This window comes from Marmota marmota, unplaced genomic scaffold, assembly GCF_001458135.2.
Source record: "Marmota marmota marmota unplaced genomic scaffold, marMar, whole genome shotgun sequence".
In the NCBI taxonomy this organism is placed as follows: domain Eukaryota; kingdom Metazoa; phylum Chordata; class Mammalia; order Rodentia; family Sciuridae; genus Marmota; species Marmota marmota.
Genome location: NW_026000241.1, coordinates 26001589 through 26018211, shown reverse-complemented (window position 1 = coordinate 26018211; position 16623 = coordinate 26001589). Strand labels below are relative to the sequence as shown.

General features: G+C 49.3%; 1 protein-coding gene across 3 annotated transcripts in view; it reads left to right on the top strand.

The window, feature by feature from the left end:
- Window positions 1-16623, top strand: part of Rarb (retinoic acid receptor beta) — a 376875-nt gene that overhangs the window by 347638 nt on the left and 12614 nt on the right. For all 3 annotated transcript variants that reach the window (XM_048795452.1, XM_015489560.2, XM_048795453.1), the window contains exons 4-5: window positions 883-1043; window positions 12223-12399. In XM_048795452.1, coding sequence (XP_048651409.1) covers window positions 883-1043; window positions 12223-12399 — 338 coding nt within the window. The remainder of the gene's footprint in view (window positions 1-882; window positions 1044-12222; window positions 12400-16623) is intronic.

The following is a 16623-nucleotide window of genomic DNA, read 5'->3' as shown; positions in this document are numbered from 1 at the left end:
ACGGAGCATCTGTGAATGAACAGGTGAACGAATGGATGGGTTTACAGGCTGAGCGTTCCATACTCCTTTCAAATAACATTAAGCCGGGCACAGTGGTGCACGCCTGTAATCCCAGCGGCTCAGGAGGCTGAGGCAGGTGGATCGTGAGTTCTAAGCCAGTCTTGGCAACCATGAGGCACTAGGCAACTCAGGGAGACCCTGTCTCTAAAAAAAAAAAATTACACAATAAGGCTGGGGATGAAGCTCAGTGGTTGAGTGCCCCTGGGTTCAATCCCTGGTCCCCTCCACCAAAAAAAAAAAAAAACCATATTGTCTTTTGTTATTTATAATGTTATTAAAGAAAATGTTGCAAGCAGAAAAACATGAGAAGATAAAAACCATCGTTTTATCATTCTTAAGACACATCTCTTCAAAAGCGATTATTCGGTCAGAAAGCTGGAAAGCAAAGACACCCAGCTGCTGGGCTGGGGAATACCAGCTGTGAAGCCACAGGGGCTTCGTTCAAGGACTTTACTCCCTGGCAAGAGAGGGGCCCTCGTGATGTCTCTCAGGGCGTCCCCTCTGGAGCTGGGAGCAGCACTCTTGGAAGAATCTTTTTTGCTTCAAGGAATTCAGTCCACACAGAAAGTTCTCTCACACTAGCCAAGGCTCAGCTTTCCAGGTGTCCTGAGCTTTCCCTAAGAGCTGGCGGGTGCACACACAGATGTACAGTCCTCGCTGTCTGTCCAGGCCCCCGGCTGCGCAGCCCCCTTTCCCCAGGGACGTCCGTATCCCACCTCTCCCTTCTGTTCCCATTCCAAGTATCCGATGAAACCTCCTGGCCCAGGCAGCCCAGGCCCAGCATTGAAGTGATCTCTGATTCGCCCTGTCTCTCATTTCCAGCTGTCAGGAATGACAGGAACAAGAAGAAGAAGGAGCCCTCGAAGCAGGAATGTACAGAGAACTATGAGATGACAGCGGAGCTGGACGACCTCACAGAGAAGATCCGGAAAGCTCACCAGGAAACCTTCCCCTCACTCTGCCAGCTGGGTAAATACACCACGGTAAGAGCCGCTCCTGCCCCGAGCCGCTGGGAGTGTAGGCACAGACCCTCACACACACTCTGCCCTGGGCCTGGTAGGAACATCCCAGGACTTGCATGTCAGCCGAATGGGGCTGCACAGTGGCCATATCTTTGCAGGTGGTGGTCTTCAGACAGTTATGAGTAGATGGGTATTTCCCCAGTTCCATTAGTCATGCATGCATTTTGCTCAAGAAGCAGTAATGGAAAAAAAAAGAAGAAGAAGAAGCAGTAATAGGTGTGGGAGAGAGCTTGCCTAGCACGCAGAAGGCCCCAGGTTCAGTCCCTGGCACTACAAAAAAAGAAAAAGCATTGACTGAACATTTCCTAAATGCCCACTTGTATGCCAGGCATGGGCTACATGAACTATCTGTCACTGCTCTCAGGGACTTTGGTCTAGTGAAGGAAATAAATCAAGCCAGCAAAGAATTACGGGTGTCATGTAAACACCTATACAGAACTCAGAGGGAGCCCAGAGTGGGTATGGGATCAGTCTTTTAAAAACACCAATCCAGCTATAAAATCCAACCAAGATGACTGGGGCCATTTCCTGGGCCAGGGTCTGGCTTTGGGGAGCGGATATGTGTGTATAAACCCAAGTGGGGGCCTGGAAGAGTAGAGTCGAGGAGCCCCCCTGGGTGCGTGGTCCCCTGTACTCCCTACTATTCTATGAGAAAGGTCTTTCACTACAGTTACGAAATCAAGAAGGGGGCGAGGGGGAGGTGAGATGACAACGTGGGAGGACTTAGTTGGCTGGTCTAGGATGTGCTGGTGGAGATGTCTGAGGTCCTTGGATTTTTTCCAAGGCGTTTTGGCACGTGTTGTATTCATGGTGGGTATTCTTGGTTTGTGTGGCACATCGTAGGCACCTGTAGATATTTGACAAATGAGTGGACATAACTAGAATGATGTTTGGACCTCTTGAAATGGAGAAGCTAAGGCAGTGGAGCACCATGGAATGGCAGGGCCGTGCTGAGTGGGAAGTGGGAGTGAGGGTGGAGGATGCTCTACAGGACCTTGAACGCCCTTCGAGGAGTCTGTGTATCATCTGTAAATAGTGGGGAAAACTGACACCTCTGGTCAGACATCCCCACTGCCCTTATGGCCTCAGAGTCAGGTGGTAGGGGCAAGATTTGAACCCGAACAGTTCAATTCCAGGAGTGAATCTCTCAACTCCTACACACAGTTGAGACCAAGAGATCAGCTGACAAGGTACAATGGAAGCAGGAACCCTTGGAGGCATCTGGTCAGGAGGAAGTACTTGTTTTTCAGATATACATCGAACCTTTCTCTCCAGCAAATGAAAAGAGACCCGAGTGGGGAGGTCTTCCTAAAAGAGGAGGCTTTGCGCCGGGTCATAAGGTGAGACCCAGCGGATGGAAATACAGAATCCTCCTGCCTTCTTGCCTCCTCCTCTTAGAGCGGCCTAGTCAGTCCCCCAGGCCCTGATTTAGGTGGCAACCAGGTGAAGTGGGCCCCACTCTGATCTGCAGAGGGGCAAGACACAGGCCATGTACCCCCCAGAACACACCCTGGTGTGGCCTGGGCTCTAGGGTGGCTCACGTGTGGGGCACTGATACTCCTGGGAGCAGCCTGCCCCCAACCACAGGTCAACAGAAGCCGGTGGGTGAGCACCCCGGCCTCCTTGCCATGTGGGCAGGATGGCTCTCAGGCACTCTCTCCGCCATCTCCCAGAGTTCCACAGTAAGCACAAGCCCCAATGCCCAGTGATGATCTGAACTGACTTCCATCTGCCCTCAACCCTTCCCCACGATTCCTACTGGGTTTCCTGGGATCTCCTCCCACATAAGCTATTTGCATTCAATTCCTAGTTTCAGGGTTGGCTTCCGGCCCAAGGCAGAGGCACTGTCCACTGGGCCTCTTGGGCCTTTTCCTATTCACCCCGCTTTGGAGGAGAGATGCCATCTTGTTAAGTGGGGCCTATCATCCTAAGCACTTTTGTTTTAGTCAGCTTTGTGTCGCTGTGTCCAAAGTGCCTGACAAGAACAACCTAGAGGAGGAAAAGTTTATTTTCAGCTCAGTTTCAGAGATTCAGTCCATGGTCGGCCAACTCCATTGGGCCAAAGATGAGGCGGAATATCATGGCAGGACGACATGGCAGAAGAAAGTGGCTCAGGACTAGACAGCCAGGAAGGAGAGAGAGAGAGAGAGAGAGAGAGAGAGAGAGAGAGAGAGAGAGAGAGAGAGAATGCACACAAGGTGCCAGGGACAAAATAGAAACTCTAAAGGCATGTCCCCAGTGACCTACTTCCTCCCAACAAATCCTACCTGCCTATAGTTACCACTCAGTTAATCCATTCAAGTGGATTAATCCACGGTTAGGTTACATCTTTCATGATCTAATCATCTCATCTCTGAGGGAAGCAGAAACATATGCCCCCCAGTCCTGCTTTGTCTCACACATGAACTTTTGGGGGACACCTCATAGCTAAACCACAAGAACTTCAGAGGGACATTTCTGCACCTTTTTCAATCAAGCAGAGAAAATAGAAATACAAGTTCATCTCAGAGGCTAGACCCTAACCACTGGGAGGCACAGCCTCCTTGGTGATGCGCACTGCCCACTCCCTGCCTTGGAAACCGTTATCTCAGCCGGCCTTTCTCTGTAATTCTACTATCTCCACGCGTATCTCGCTTTGTTTTTATTGTAAGTGACTTCAAATCCTTTCTGGAAGTAGGTGGGAATATAAATAAATAACAGAAGCCATAACACATTCTCTGCTGCCGCTCAGCTCCCAGTCGAGCAGTTTTTCAAAGAGCTTTTTTTAGATAGGCAGTTGCTTCCTCTGCAAGAAACTTCCTGCCACCTTCACCAGAGTGGCATCCCTGTCAGATGCCTTCAGAATAAGTGGGTAGACAGGAATTTAAAAAAAAAAAAAGGCAGGCAGCCAAACGCCCACCTACGAATCGTTCAGAGAGTAGCTCCTTTTCCTTCCCTAATTAGGGCTGATTGGGGACAAATGGTCAGGTACCAGGAGGTAGCAAGAATGAATGAGGGAAGCAGAAATATCTGCCCACCAGGCCTGGGCAGGGTGCCCACCTACCAGGTTTGCAGTTGGTGTGCTTCTTGGGAAGTTGTCTAACCAATGACCTCTTTGCACAAAAAGGGAGTGGGGTGAACTCCGGGTGGAAAGGTAGAAAGCAGAGGAGTAGCTATATATAGAGGCGTGTTCAAGAGCAGAAGGGAACAGAGGAAATGTCCTCACTCTGAGGATGCTGACGCTGCCTCCTTCAGTTGCCCCTAGCAACAATGTCACTGGGGTTTAGAGGGTTTTGTAGACCCAAATCCAAACCTTGCAACCATGTTACCAGGGTTTAGGGGGATTCCTAAACCCAGATGCAAATCTTGCCTGTGCTACTTAGGAGATGTGTGACCTTGCAAACTTTAAACCATCGTCTGAGCCCAGCTCCTTCACTGGTACCATGGGAATTGTACTGATGCTTGTATCATGGAGTTGCCTGAGAAAAATGTATCTGAGGGTCTCACAGTTTCTGGAGGAGAGGAGGTGTGTAGACAGGCAAGTGTTCCCCTCTGGATCGTATGACGAACATCTTGTCATTATTAAAAGCCATGTTCCCAAGTTCTTGAAGAGGGCGATGGGAGGTGTGACCTGAGATTTCCAGGCAGCGTGGCCCCAACCAGCCCTGTGGAGCTGTTCATCACCCTGCAGGGCTGGTGGGATGTAAGATGTTCTCTGAGGGGCTCAAGAATTTGCACTGATTTAAGAAACCCTTAACCTACCAGAAAAATGACCACAAACAGGGCTGGAGTGGTGGCTCAGTGGTAGAGCACTTGCCTAGCACATGTGAGGCATTGGGTTCGATCCCCAGCAACACATAAAAATAAAATAAATAAGGACAAAGTTATTTTTTTAAAAAAATAAGCATTAAAAAATAAGAAAGGTTGGGTGCGGTGGTGCACTCCTGTAATCCCAGCGGCTCAGGAGGCTGAGGCGGGAGAATCATGAGTTCAAAGCCAGCCTCAGCAACAGTGAGGTGCTAAGCAACTCAGGAAGACCCTGTCTCTAAGTAAAGTACAAAATGGGGCTGGGGATGTGGCTCAGTGGTCTAGTGCCCCTGAGTTCAATTTCAAGTGCCCCATAAGAAAAGGAAGAAAATTGACCACAAACATAATCATTAAGCCACCTGAAGACTTTCTAGGAGATGTGCACCTCACAAAGGAGTCTGTGTGCAATTCCAGCCATTCTCGGGCTTGGCTTTCTTTTTAGACAAGTAACATTTGTGGTCAGGCAGATAATCAAAACCTGAAACTCAGGGAGGTCAGCCTCCCAGGAGAGGTGCACCAGGTGAGGTGGAAGATAAGTGGGGAGTCAGGAGACCTGAGTTCCCATCCCTGCTCTGTCCCCTCCCAGCCTCCCTCACCTTGAACCAGCCCATAACTTCATAAGCCTCCATTTCTTGCCAGTAAACAACCCTTGCCTGGTGCATATCCTTAGAACTTTCTTTGATCCTCCAGCACATGCTTACTGCATGCTAGGGTGTCCGTTTCCTAGGGCTGCCATAATAAAGGAATTCAAACTGGAGGACTTGAGAGGACATTAGATAATTGTCCCACAGTTCTGAAGCTGCCACCAGGGCCTTGCTCCTTCTGAAAGTTCTGGGGGAATCCTCCCTTGCCTCTGATACCTTCTGATGCCAAGGGCTGCCTTTGGCACTTCTTGACTTATAGGTGCATGCCACCCTCCATCTTCCTGCGTCCTTCTTCTCCCTTGGGTCTTCAGGTCACATTCCCAATGTGGGGGTCCCCATTTCCCCCATTTTATGAGGCTACTGTTCATACTGAATTAGGGTCCACCCTAGTGACCTTACTTAAACTTAATTACCTTTGTAAAGACTCTATTTCCAAGCAGTCATTCTGCAGCCTTGGGTGTTAGGACCGTAACATATCTTTTGGGGACACACAGTTCAATCCGTAATACCTGTGAGAGCAGAACTGGAGTGACTGTGTTTACCCTTCGGTGCTCGCAGCTCTGTTGCAAAGTCTGGCTGAAGATCAAATTTTCTGACAAGTGTTATGAGCTTTTAGATCCTCATCTTTTGGAGAAAAAATGTTTTCTAGGCACTGTTAAGTTCCCAGGGCCTGGCTGGGTGGTGAAAAAAGGAAAAGATACTCCCCGTCAAGGAAACAACATGAACGTGGCCTGGAGCTTTGCAGAGAATCTCCTGCAGGAGTGAAGACGCTACTGCTGTCAGAGAGGCCCCTCCAGGCTTGATCCAGGCCCACGAATCTTAAGCATCAGAGCTCCAGGGTACCTCTAAAACACTGCATTCAAGTCTCTCCTTCACCATCCATCTTCTCTTAGCCAGACAGCTAGGAAACACCTGGAGGATTTTAGGGACCTCCCTACCTGTCTCCTGCTCACTGTCAAATCCATGGATCCCCCTCCACCCATGGGCCATGTCATGCCTTGAAGACAATGCCCACCTTTCCACTTGGAATCACAGAGTGGCTTCCAAGCTCTCCTCACTGGCAGAGGGTGTCTGGGCCCTGAGGAGAGGCTGCCTGTGGTTGGGGGCCTCTGTGTCTCATCCTCCACTGATACGCTCTGGAGGCCATGTTGTCATAGTGCCTAGATACACGTTGACCACAAAGAGGTGCTGGCCTGGCACCTGATATTCTCTCCATAACTGTGCTGGGGATCTGTAGCCATCTCAAGGAAGCACCCAGATTTTTCAGCCAGGAAGAAGATCACAATTACAACACAGACTTTAGGAGGCAAAAATTTGGACCAGGAAATAGAGCATGTGAGGGACCAAGAGCCCGAAGGGTTATGTCGTATATGCAGAGGGGAAGCACCTATGCCGTAGCCTGCCCATTTTGGCAAATCACATTTTGCATCAGCTTGGCCTGGGGGATTTTGCACAAGTGGCTGAACTTCTTGGGGCCTCAGCCTGTTCATCAGCCAAATGGAACCATAATATTATTCACCTCATGGGGGTGCTGTAGGACATATGTTAATAGAGCATACAGAATGGTTCCCTGCCTGAGGTAAGCCTTAGGTAATGAGTGGTCATCAGTATTAATGATTAAACAAATGATAATTAATAATTATTATATATATATATGTGTGTGTAGGCATATAGATACATATATCTATATGTGTGCATATGTGTATTTGTGTGTTTAAAGAAAAAGCAGGAACATTCTACAGTTAGAACTTGAAAGGACTCCCATTTCTCAGGATGATCCAAAGACCTGAGACCTCAGAAAGAACAGGGCTTCCTGCCTCCGTGGAGGCTCCCAACATCCCTACAGAACTTTAATTCTTTTTTTTTTTCCTTTAAAAAAAAAGTTTGCATTTCCTTCTTAGCTTGGAATCAACCGCCGTAGTAGCCAGAAGCTGCCATCGGTGAGGTTTTAAAGACCCTGGCGACTCAGCCACTATTCAGGGGTCTTTTTCTGAAAGTAATGCCAGCCAGAAAATCAGCAAGAGAACCAAACCAACAGAAGAAAGGGACCCATTTGCAAGGCAAAAAATTACCATTTAATTGGATTGCCTAGTAGCGTTGGGCTTAAGATGGCCCTGGGGGGCCTTAGAGCTCATTCCTCCATATGGGCTGCTGCTGTGCAGCTTCTGGGAAGGTGGGCCTGAGCTCCTGCCCGAGAGGGGTCTTTCTGGGGAGACCCAGCCCAGGCTGTGCCCTCAGCAGTGAGAGAGAAGAGTGCATACCCATCAGCCTGCCCTGCCCTTCTGCTGTGACCATCCATCACCTCCTGTCCCCTCCTTCTCCTAGTCCCCCTCCTTCCCCTGCACATTTAGAAATGCTCCTGAGGACCCTCCATCTGATCCTCAATGCTCCCTGCAGCCGCCTCCATCACCAGCCCCAACAGGCCCGGGCTCTGTGTGCTGCGGCTGTAAGATAATATATAAGCCATTTTAAGCCTCGTGCCTATGAATCCAGCAACCGGTATAATAAAACACCGGGTTATTTTGTGTTTTATTAACTGCCTCTTCCCTTCAGTTTGCATAATAGTGAGTTAGATTTACATGCCGTTACGATGGCTGTGCATTATTTTTAATAGAAGGTGCGACAGGCTTCTCTGCCTCAGCCCTGGCCCATGATGGAGGGACCCCATCCACACTGATGAAGATTTCGTTCACACTTGCTGGGCCAGGCAATGTCTTTCTTTCCAGATGGATACTCTATGGTGAAATGATTTCCGCCATCAGCTTGCCTCTGTCCCTCTCTTCCGTGTCATCTTCCTACGAACCGGATAAACTGCCTATTAAATTTAATTACAGCCTGAATGGCCACACATCTTGATCTGATGTTCTCCCGAGTGTACTGTATTCCACCAAGGTCCTTGAGGAAAGGAGTCAAATAAATCTGGAGGATGCATGCCTACTGTCTGCGAGGACCGTTGTGGAAGGCAGCCATGGCCCCCGCCGTTGTCACAGCTTCTGTGGCTGCCCGCTCGCATGTAAACTCTTCTGGTTCTCCTTGCGGATGGATGGTAAAAGCGACAACTGAGTTGATGGACTCCTGCAAACTGACTTTAACGCAGGTGGAGAAATATCTGTTTGAGACACAGAGTTCCCTTTATAGAGCTAGATGCATTTGTCAGAGGGCCACTGGGGACCTACCTCTCTTTGGGTGGCTCAGTCCTGCCTTGGGAGGCAACCGATTTTTCAGGCTTCACCAGGAGGTCCAGGCTAGCACCCAGCATCCCTGAGCCTCATCCTGGGGCATTTCAGACAAGCAGCAGGGGCTTGCGGGGGCTTCACTCATTGAGTCACTCAACAATCTTTATTGAGCCTCCACTGTGTGATCGCTGTGTCATCGGCAACCTGAGCAGTAAGAGTCAGACAAGAAGCATTATTGAATGAGCCAATGATCATGCACGCCAGGAGACAAGTCCAGGGAACGTGAGCAGGATAGAGTGTGTGTGCCATGCTGGGGATGGAAGGCTGCTGCCGTCCTCCTAGAGGGACCAAGGGAAGGCTCAAGAGTAGGTGACATTTGACCAAATATTTGAAGGAAGCAGGGAGAGCACCCAGCAGAAATCTGAGGAAGAGCAACTAGGGTAGCGAGACAGCCAAAGCAAAGACCTAGGAAAGGCACATACTTGGCTTGTAGCAAGGAGACCTATGTGGCTGGGGCAAGGGACCGAGGGGCAGATGGAGGACCCTACAGGCTCTTGAGAGGACTTTGGCTTTAGCCTGAGCGAAATGCGGAAAGCATAGGCTATTTTAGGAGAGGCTTGTGTTTTTAAAGGATCCCTTTTTGCTCTGATCCGAGTGACTTACTGCTTTGACGAGACCAGAGTGGGAAGAGGAAAACCAGTGGGGAGGCTTTTGCAGTGATCCACGCAGGAGGCGAGGGTGGCAGAAGAGTAGAACGTCTTCTCTTGAGTCCTGATGGTCCCTGGGGTTGACGGGGAGGGATGTGAAGCTCTCAGACCTAAATGCCTATAAGCCAGAACTATGCATTGGTCAGAATTATTCTTATTGCAGGTGACAGAAATCAAATCAACTTAGATTTTTTTAAAAAATGGATCAGGTGAGGCTGTATCCATCAGCCCATCATTTTTTTAAGACTGAGCCACTCCTCCTCTCTCTTCCCATCTATCATCTTGTCTTTTCTCCTTTGTAGACGGCGTGAAAGCTTTTGACAATCCTTGCTCTCTCCGGCAGAACTTCTCTTTCTTAGTTCTTCCAATCACAAAGTCTCAGAATTGAGGCTCAATCGCTGTTTGGAAGGCAAGGGTACTGGGCCGGAGTCGCCTCCCTGAGACCTGGGCCAGCCGTACACCATGGGGCAGCTCCTGCCCCTTGGGAGCCTTGGCTCATCTGCTACTATGCATGAGGCCACAGTAGCACCCAGAACCTCAGACAATCTCAGCCTTTTAGTTGTGGAAGTATTATTATGATCAGGTTTTTTTTTTTTTGTCTTTTATTTTTATTATGAAAAATTTCAAGTATAACCTGAAAGTTAGAAGAATAGTATATCATGAAGCCCTGTTATTGCTCCACGGGCAACCTTATCTCTAAAGCCCTCACACACATACTCCTCACGACCTATTATTTTGAAGTAAATTATAAACCTCTCATCATGTTATCTGTAAACATTTCAACATCTATTCTAAGCCAGAGGAACTTCTGCAAACAAACCATCGGTGTCATTTTTATTTTCGGATAAAATATTATTTTACTTTACCATCCTAAAATAAAAAATGGTATATCCAATGCCTTAATCTCTCAGATTTCTAGTTTTCTCATATTTGTCCCAATCTCTCTTTACAGTGTATTTGAGTCAGGATTCTGATCAGGTTCATACCTCATCTGGAATATCTCCTAAATATACATTTTTTTTTTTTTTGGAAATCAAGTTTGGGGAATATGTTTTACATGATGCGATTTTTTCATCTTTTTTTAAGGATATGGTTCAATGAACGTGCCAGAAGTGTCCAGTCATGTAAGCCTGACTGCAGTCAAGGTGCAGAACATTTCTTTCCCTCCAGAAAGTTCCCTCCTGAAGTTCATGGGCAGCCTCACCACCATCCAGTCCCAGCCCATAGAAATCACTGATTCATGCTCTATTGCTGTAGTTTTGCTTTTTCCAGAATGCAATGTAAACGTAGTTGTGTGTGTGTGTGTGTGTGTGTGTGTGTGTGTGTGTGTGTTTTCTTTCACTTAGCATGATGCTTTTAAGTTTTATTCACATCATGGCATGCATCTCTGTTTTCTTCCTATTAATGCTGTCTAACCTTCATTGCATAGTTGTTATCAAGGCTTATTTATTGTGTTAGTTTTTCATTGCTGTGACACAATACTTGAGAAGAAGCATTTTGAAGGAGAAAAGGTTTATTTTGGCTCCATGATTTCAGAGGTGTCAGTCCAGCGTTGGCTGGTTCCATTGCAATGGGCCTGTGGTGAGTCAGAACATCATGGCAGATAGGACATGGTGGAGCAGAGCGGCTCACCTCGTGGCATCTGGGAAGCACAGCGAGAGAGGAAGGGGCGAAGAACAACATAGAGTCCCCAAGGGCTTGCCCCCGGGGCGAGGACACACTCCCACCTCCTTCAGCCTCCACCACTTCCCAACAGTCACTTCAGCTCTGACTCCCTCAATGGATCAATCCACCCATGGGGTCAGAGCCCTCATGATCCAATCATGCCCCCCAGGGCGACCTCCAAACACTGCTGCATTGCGGATCAAGCCTTCAACATGTGAGCCTTTGTGGAACATTCCAGACCCAAACCCATTTCTTGTCTATCAGTATTGAAGCATTTGGGTTTTTAATCCATAGATATCTCTCCATTTCATTTTTCCAAGTGCATTTCTTGAAGAAACCCATTCTCTGGTTCTGTAGAGTTTCCAGAACTCTGGAGGTAGACAGTGGCATTCCTGTGGTGTCGTTTATATTCATATTTATATTAATATTCCTGGATTTCCTGCAGTTAAATCAAGAGGCTCCATCTGATTCAAGTTTGATTTGGGCCAGACTGTGGTGCTGTGTGGTGTGTATTTTCGTCAGGACCCTCATGGGCCAGTTACGTGTGTGTGCATGCGTGTGTGTGTGTGTGCACGCGTGCGTGTGAGTTTTGTTTTGTTTTGATACTGGGATTGAACTCAGGGCCACTTTACCACTGAGCCACACCCCAGCCCTTTTAATTTTTATAAAAGTTTTTATTTTGAGACAGGGCCTCACTAAGTTGCTGAGGCTTGTCTCAAACTTGGGATCCTCCTGCCTCAGCCTCCTGAGTCACTATGATTATAGGCTTGTGCCATGACACCCAGCCTTCCGTTACCCATTTTTAAAGACATTATTAACCTCTGATGGTCAGGGCCTAGTGTCCCCATTTCACAGGGTTATATACAAGTAGTAAATCCTCATTCTGTCATCTCAACTTCATTTATTAGCTGGATAACTGCATACACAGACACTTGCCCTCGTCTGTTAACGTGATTATCTGGTGGTACACGTAGACAATTCTGAGCATTTGAAAAGGATGAATCCAGGCTAAAAATGTATCCTGCCACCAAGGAGCTCTGAGTTGGAGCTGAAACATGAGCCCATCAGTAGAAGATGTGGTGAGCTCTCTGCCTGTGTTGGGCTTCCAGAAACCACACCTGATGGCATTTTCTCTCTCTCTCTCTCTCTTTCTCTCTCTCAGAATTCCAGTGCTGACCATCGAGTTCGACTGGACCTGGGCCTCTGGGACAAATTCAGTGAACTGGCCACCAAGTGCATTATTAAAATCGTGGAGTTTGCGAAACGCCTGCCAGGTTTCACCGGCTTGACCATCGCAGACCAAATCACCCTGCTGAAGGCTGCCTGCCTGGACATCCTGGTAGGAGCTCTAGACCCCCTCCTGGGGGCAAGGCCGGTGGGAGGAGGGAACTGAGAGTCTGCTGCCCACTGTGCCCACTAAGTCCCGTCCTATCTGTTCCTCTCTCCATTGATAACCAAGAGCTCAGGGGCTCCCTGGAGCTGGACAGACCTTCCTGCCCTCCGTGCCCAGCCTAGGAACCCCCTACGTGATGTTGGGACAGGGACCCATCTTAGGCCTCCACCCACGGCCTGCTGCCTGCCTCCTAAGAGGCCTCTTTCCAGCGCAGGCCAGGCCAGTCATTAGAAGGATCACATTCCTCTCTGTCACCATGCTCCCCCTGCCTCAGTGGACATTGGTACCCCTTCATGGACAGCCCTGGAGGTGTTGGAAAGACCGTGAGGATTCTCCAGGCCAAGCTGATTGGAGGTGGCATGGTGGCACCCTGGCTCCAGCCCCTCCTCCCAGCCTGGCACCACCTCCATCTTTGGCCTTGGGAAAACCCCCTTCCTCTTGCCCTCTCAGATACCAGGTGGCCTCGGCCACCACAGGTTTTTGCTCATAGCTCAAGAGGCCGGAAGTCTAAGATCAGGGAGCCAGGGCTGTGGGCGCTTGGAGAGGGCTCTTCTGCTGGGTCCCAGACACATGGCTTCCTGCTGTGTCCTCAAGGGGGGGAGAGAGTGTGCAAGAGGAGCGCCTCCCTCTGGTCCTTTACTCTCCTTACAAAGGACCAGTGCCTTCGTGGGGCCCTGCCCTCGGGACCTCATCAACCTGATTCTCCCCAGGCCTACTTAATACCATCGCCTGGGGGGCTGGGGCTCAACCCTAGGAATGTCGGGGACAGGACACACGGAGTCCATAGCACCTCTGGGGGCCTGTTTCCTTGAGTGTACGAGGGGGATTCCTGGTGCCTCTGGGCTCCCTGCCACCGTCACACTGCAGCTTCTAGAGCCTTGGAGAGGGTGAGGCTTCTGTCACATCTCTCCTGCCTGGTCTCTGCTGGCCTCTGCTGGCTGGATGTCCATTTCTTCTCTGCCCAGTAGAGGCTTCTGGATGGGGTGACCAGTTCTGGCCAGGACTGTTTCCTTGGGCATGGGAGCTGGATGTGGAGGTGGAGGGTGTGCAGAGAGACCTATGGAGGAAGTGGAAGGGATGTGGAAGGGATGTATCAGAAAATAGGGAACTCTTGAGGTGCTTTGAAAGCATGGATTTTTCTTTTTATTATGTCTTTCATAGCTTTGGGTATAAACCCTTCTGCAAAGCAGAAACCATTATTGCCATTAAACACACACACATGCAATCCACTCAGGAGGAGAGAGGACCCTGGGTGCGGTGTGTCTTGATGCATTTTCTGTTGCTATAACAAAATGCCCAAGACACATCATTTACAAAGAATAGAGGTTCTGGAGGCTGGGAAGCCCAAAGCCCAGCATTGACAGCTGCTCAGAATCTGGTGAGGGCCTTCTGAATCATGATATGGTAGAGGGTGTTATATGATACAGAGCCTGGTTGCCAGCTCAGGTCCCCCCTCTTCTTATAAAGCCCCAGCCTTATGACCTTGTTTAGTCCCAATTATCTCCCGAAGGCCCACCTCCATTTGTGACATAGGAATTTGTGTCCATTTCCAACCATGAAATGTGGAAGACACATTCAAGCCAGAGGATGGTCATTAGGAAACAAATGTCTGCATGACCCTTGATTTTCTAACTAGATCTGAGGAAGGGTGTCAATGGGGACTCAGTCACCCACGGGTGCCAGAGATCCCGAGAGCAAATGTTTTCTTCTTCTCATGAAGTCAGAGGGTCTGGGTAAACTCAGAAGCTTTCAGAAGAGCCAAAACATCAGAGCAGCACTCACCTGTAGAGTTTGCTGACCCTCATTCTTTGGGCCTCACAGAACTCTGTGAGGGATGGAGATTCAGCCCATCTTACAGATCAGGAGCTAGAGGCTGGGTGAGTCACCACCAAGTCAGGCGAGTACTGGAGCCCATCCTCAAAACCCAAGTCTTTTGACTCCAGAGTCCTGAAGAAAGTATAAAAGAGGACAGGAAACAAACAGGATCCCTTGAGAGTGGTGGAGGTGTGAGAGGTATGGGCCACAGGGAGAGAAGCAGCCAGATTGACAGAATCTTGGGCAAATCAATAATGATGTTGATAGTGAGCAACTGGAGTAAGAAGTAGCGATGCTGGGCTTGTTAGTTAGTGCTTTGCTGACAGGTGTTTAAAATGGAAAGCTCAGTCGGATTTCATCTAAGCCTCAGGGTGCCCTCTAAGATAGTAGCCTGGGTTACTGTCACATAAGAGCAGCCTCAGAGTCCTACAGTGGCTGAGTGATCTATGAGGTGACACAGCAAATCAAGTCCACACCAAAAAAAACAAAAAAAAAAAAAATGCTGTGTCATTCAGACACCCCTGCATCACGAGGCCACCCCCCCAGGACCTGGAGCCTTCTCAAGGCTCCTGCTCTGACCTTGACCCTCTGCTGATTTCTCAGTCTTGCCAGATGGTAATAGTTTGTGATTTTCCCAGTCCCAGCCCCAGCCTTTTGGAAAGTATGGAAAGAGAGGGACGCTTGATGCTTTGAGATCCCACAGGAAAGCGTCTTGTCTTGTTTCTGCAAAGCCGCATGCTCAGTGATCAGGATGTGGTCTCCATGAGATTTAAATTGCCCCTAAAGATCCCCTCCCAGCCTCGGGCAGCCATCTTTCCCACTGTCCCACACAGCTCCTCCAACTTGCCTGTGCATCCAAGAATCAGCCCTCAGCCCCTCAGTGAGCAAGGCAGAAGCTCTCCAAGCCTCAGTTTACCTATGTAAAGGAGAGAAAATCGAGCAAATAAGGTGTTGAATATGGCGATTCCTAAATGGAATCAAATGCGATCATGGGCAGAAGCAACCTCCCACGTGCTCAGCCATTGGTGTGGAAAGTGAGGGCAAAGCTGGGGACTCACGTATGTGCATGGGTTAGTTCAATATTTGATTGCTTCACAGAGGGCTGTGCCTTTTTGCTGACAATCCCATACCTCAACTGGAAGAGGAGGAAAAAGCCCTCATTGGGGGAGGGCAGAGACCTCCCATCACATGAGACAGAGAAAAAGGTAGACTTATTTGATCCTAGACAAGAGCTCATTTCTAAGAATTTGTAGCAAAGGAAATTAATCGCAGGATCCTAGACAAAGAGCATTTGTTTTGTTTTGTTTTGTTTTTGGTACTGGGACACTTGGCCACTGAGCCACATCCCCAGCCCTATTTTGTATTTTATTTAGAGACAGGGTCTCACTGAGTTGCTTAGGATCTCACTTTTGCTGAGGCTGGCTTTGAACTCGCTATCCTCCTGCCTCAGCCTCCCGAGTCACTAGGATTACAGGTGTACACCACCGCGCCCTGCTAAGGAGCATCTTTTGATTGAGACTATCATCTAGGCCATCGATGTGTGGACACAGTCAGATGGACAGACAGGCTGAGGTTGTTCTCAATCCCTAGAAACTCAAGGTTGTCCCAAGGGTCACCAAGCCCGAGTGCCACCCATTCAGAGCCAACCATCCCCTTGTATTGTGTGTGGCTTCCCAACAAGGCAGGGCCATTTGTCTCTGATCCCATGATGAGCAGGTTTGGTCAGAAGATGCCGTCAGCTGCGGCTCCTGCAGCAGGTCTCTGGGGCAGAGAGGATTTATGATCCAGGAGGAGGAGACCCCGTAACCCAGGAAGAAGGGCAAGGCAAAGCTTCACCTGCCCACGACCCTGCCTCGCCACCTCCTCAGGGACCTCCTTCCCGGCCTCTGCTTGGCAGGGACCCTTCAGCTTGGAGCCCAGGGGGCAGCTGCCCGCACAGGGCTGGGATGGGGGTGCTCAGACCTGGCTTTGAATTTCATGATTTTCTCACGCAGACACCAAGCAGCCAAAATGCCTGTGTTTTGATGGGCAAGCTCTTCATAAGAACTGTGGGCAGACTTTTTTCCTAATATTTTTTTCAGTTGTCAGTGGACCTTTATTTTAATTCTATGTGGTGCTGAGAATAGAATCCAGGGCCTCACACAGGCTGGGCAAGCGTCCTGCCACTCAGCCCCAGCCCCAGCCTGTGGGTGGACTTGTACTCTTTCCTCACCCAAGACTTGAGGCGTCCCTGGGCCGTGCTCACGACCAGCAGGGGACAGCTCCCCGGGCAGCCCCTCGCCTGAGCTCTGCTGTCCTGTCTCCTTCTTGCTTATTCTCCTGCATCTTTTTTTTTGGGGGGGGGGGGTGCCAGGG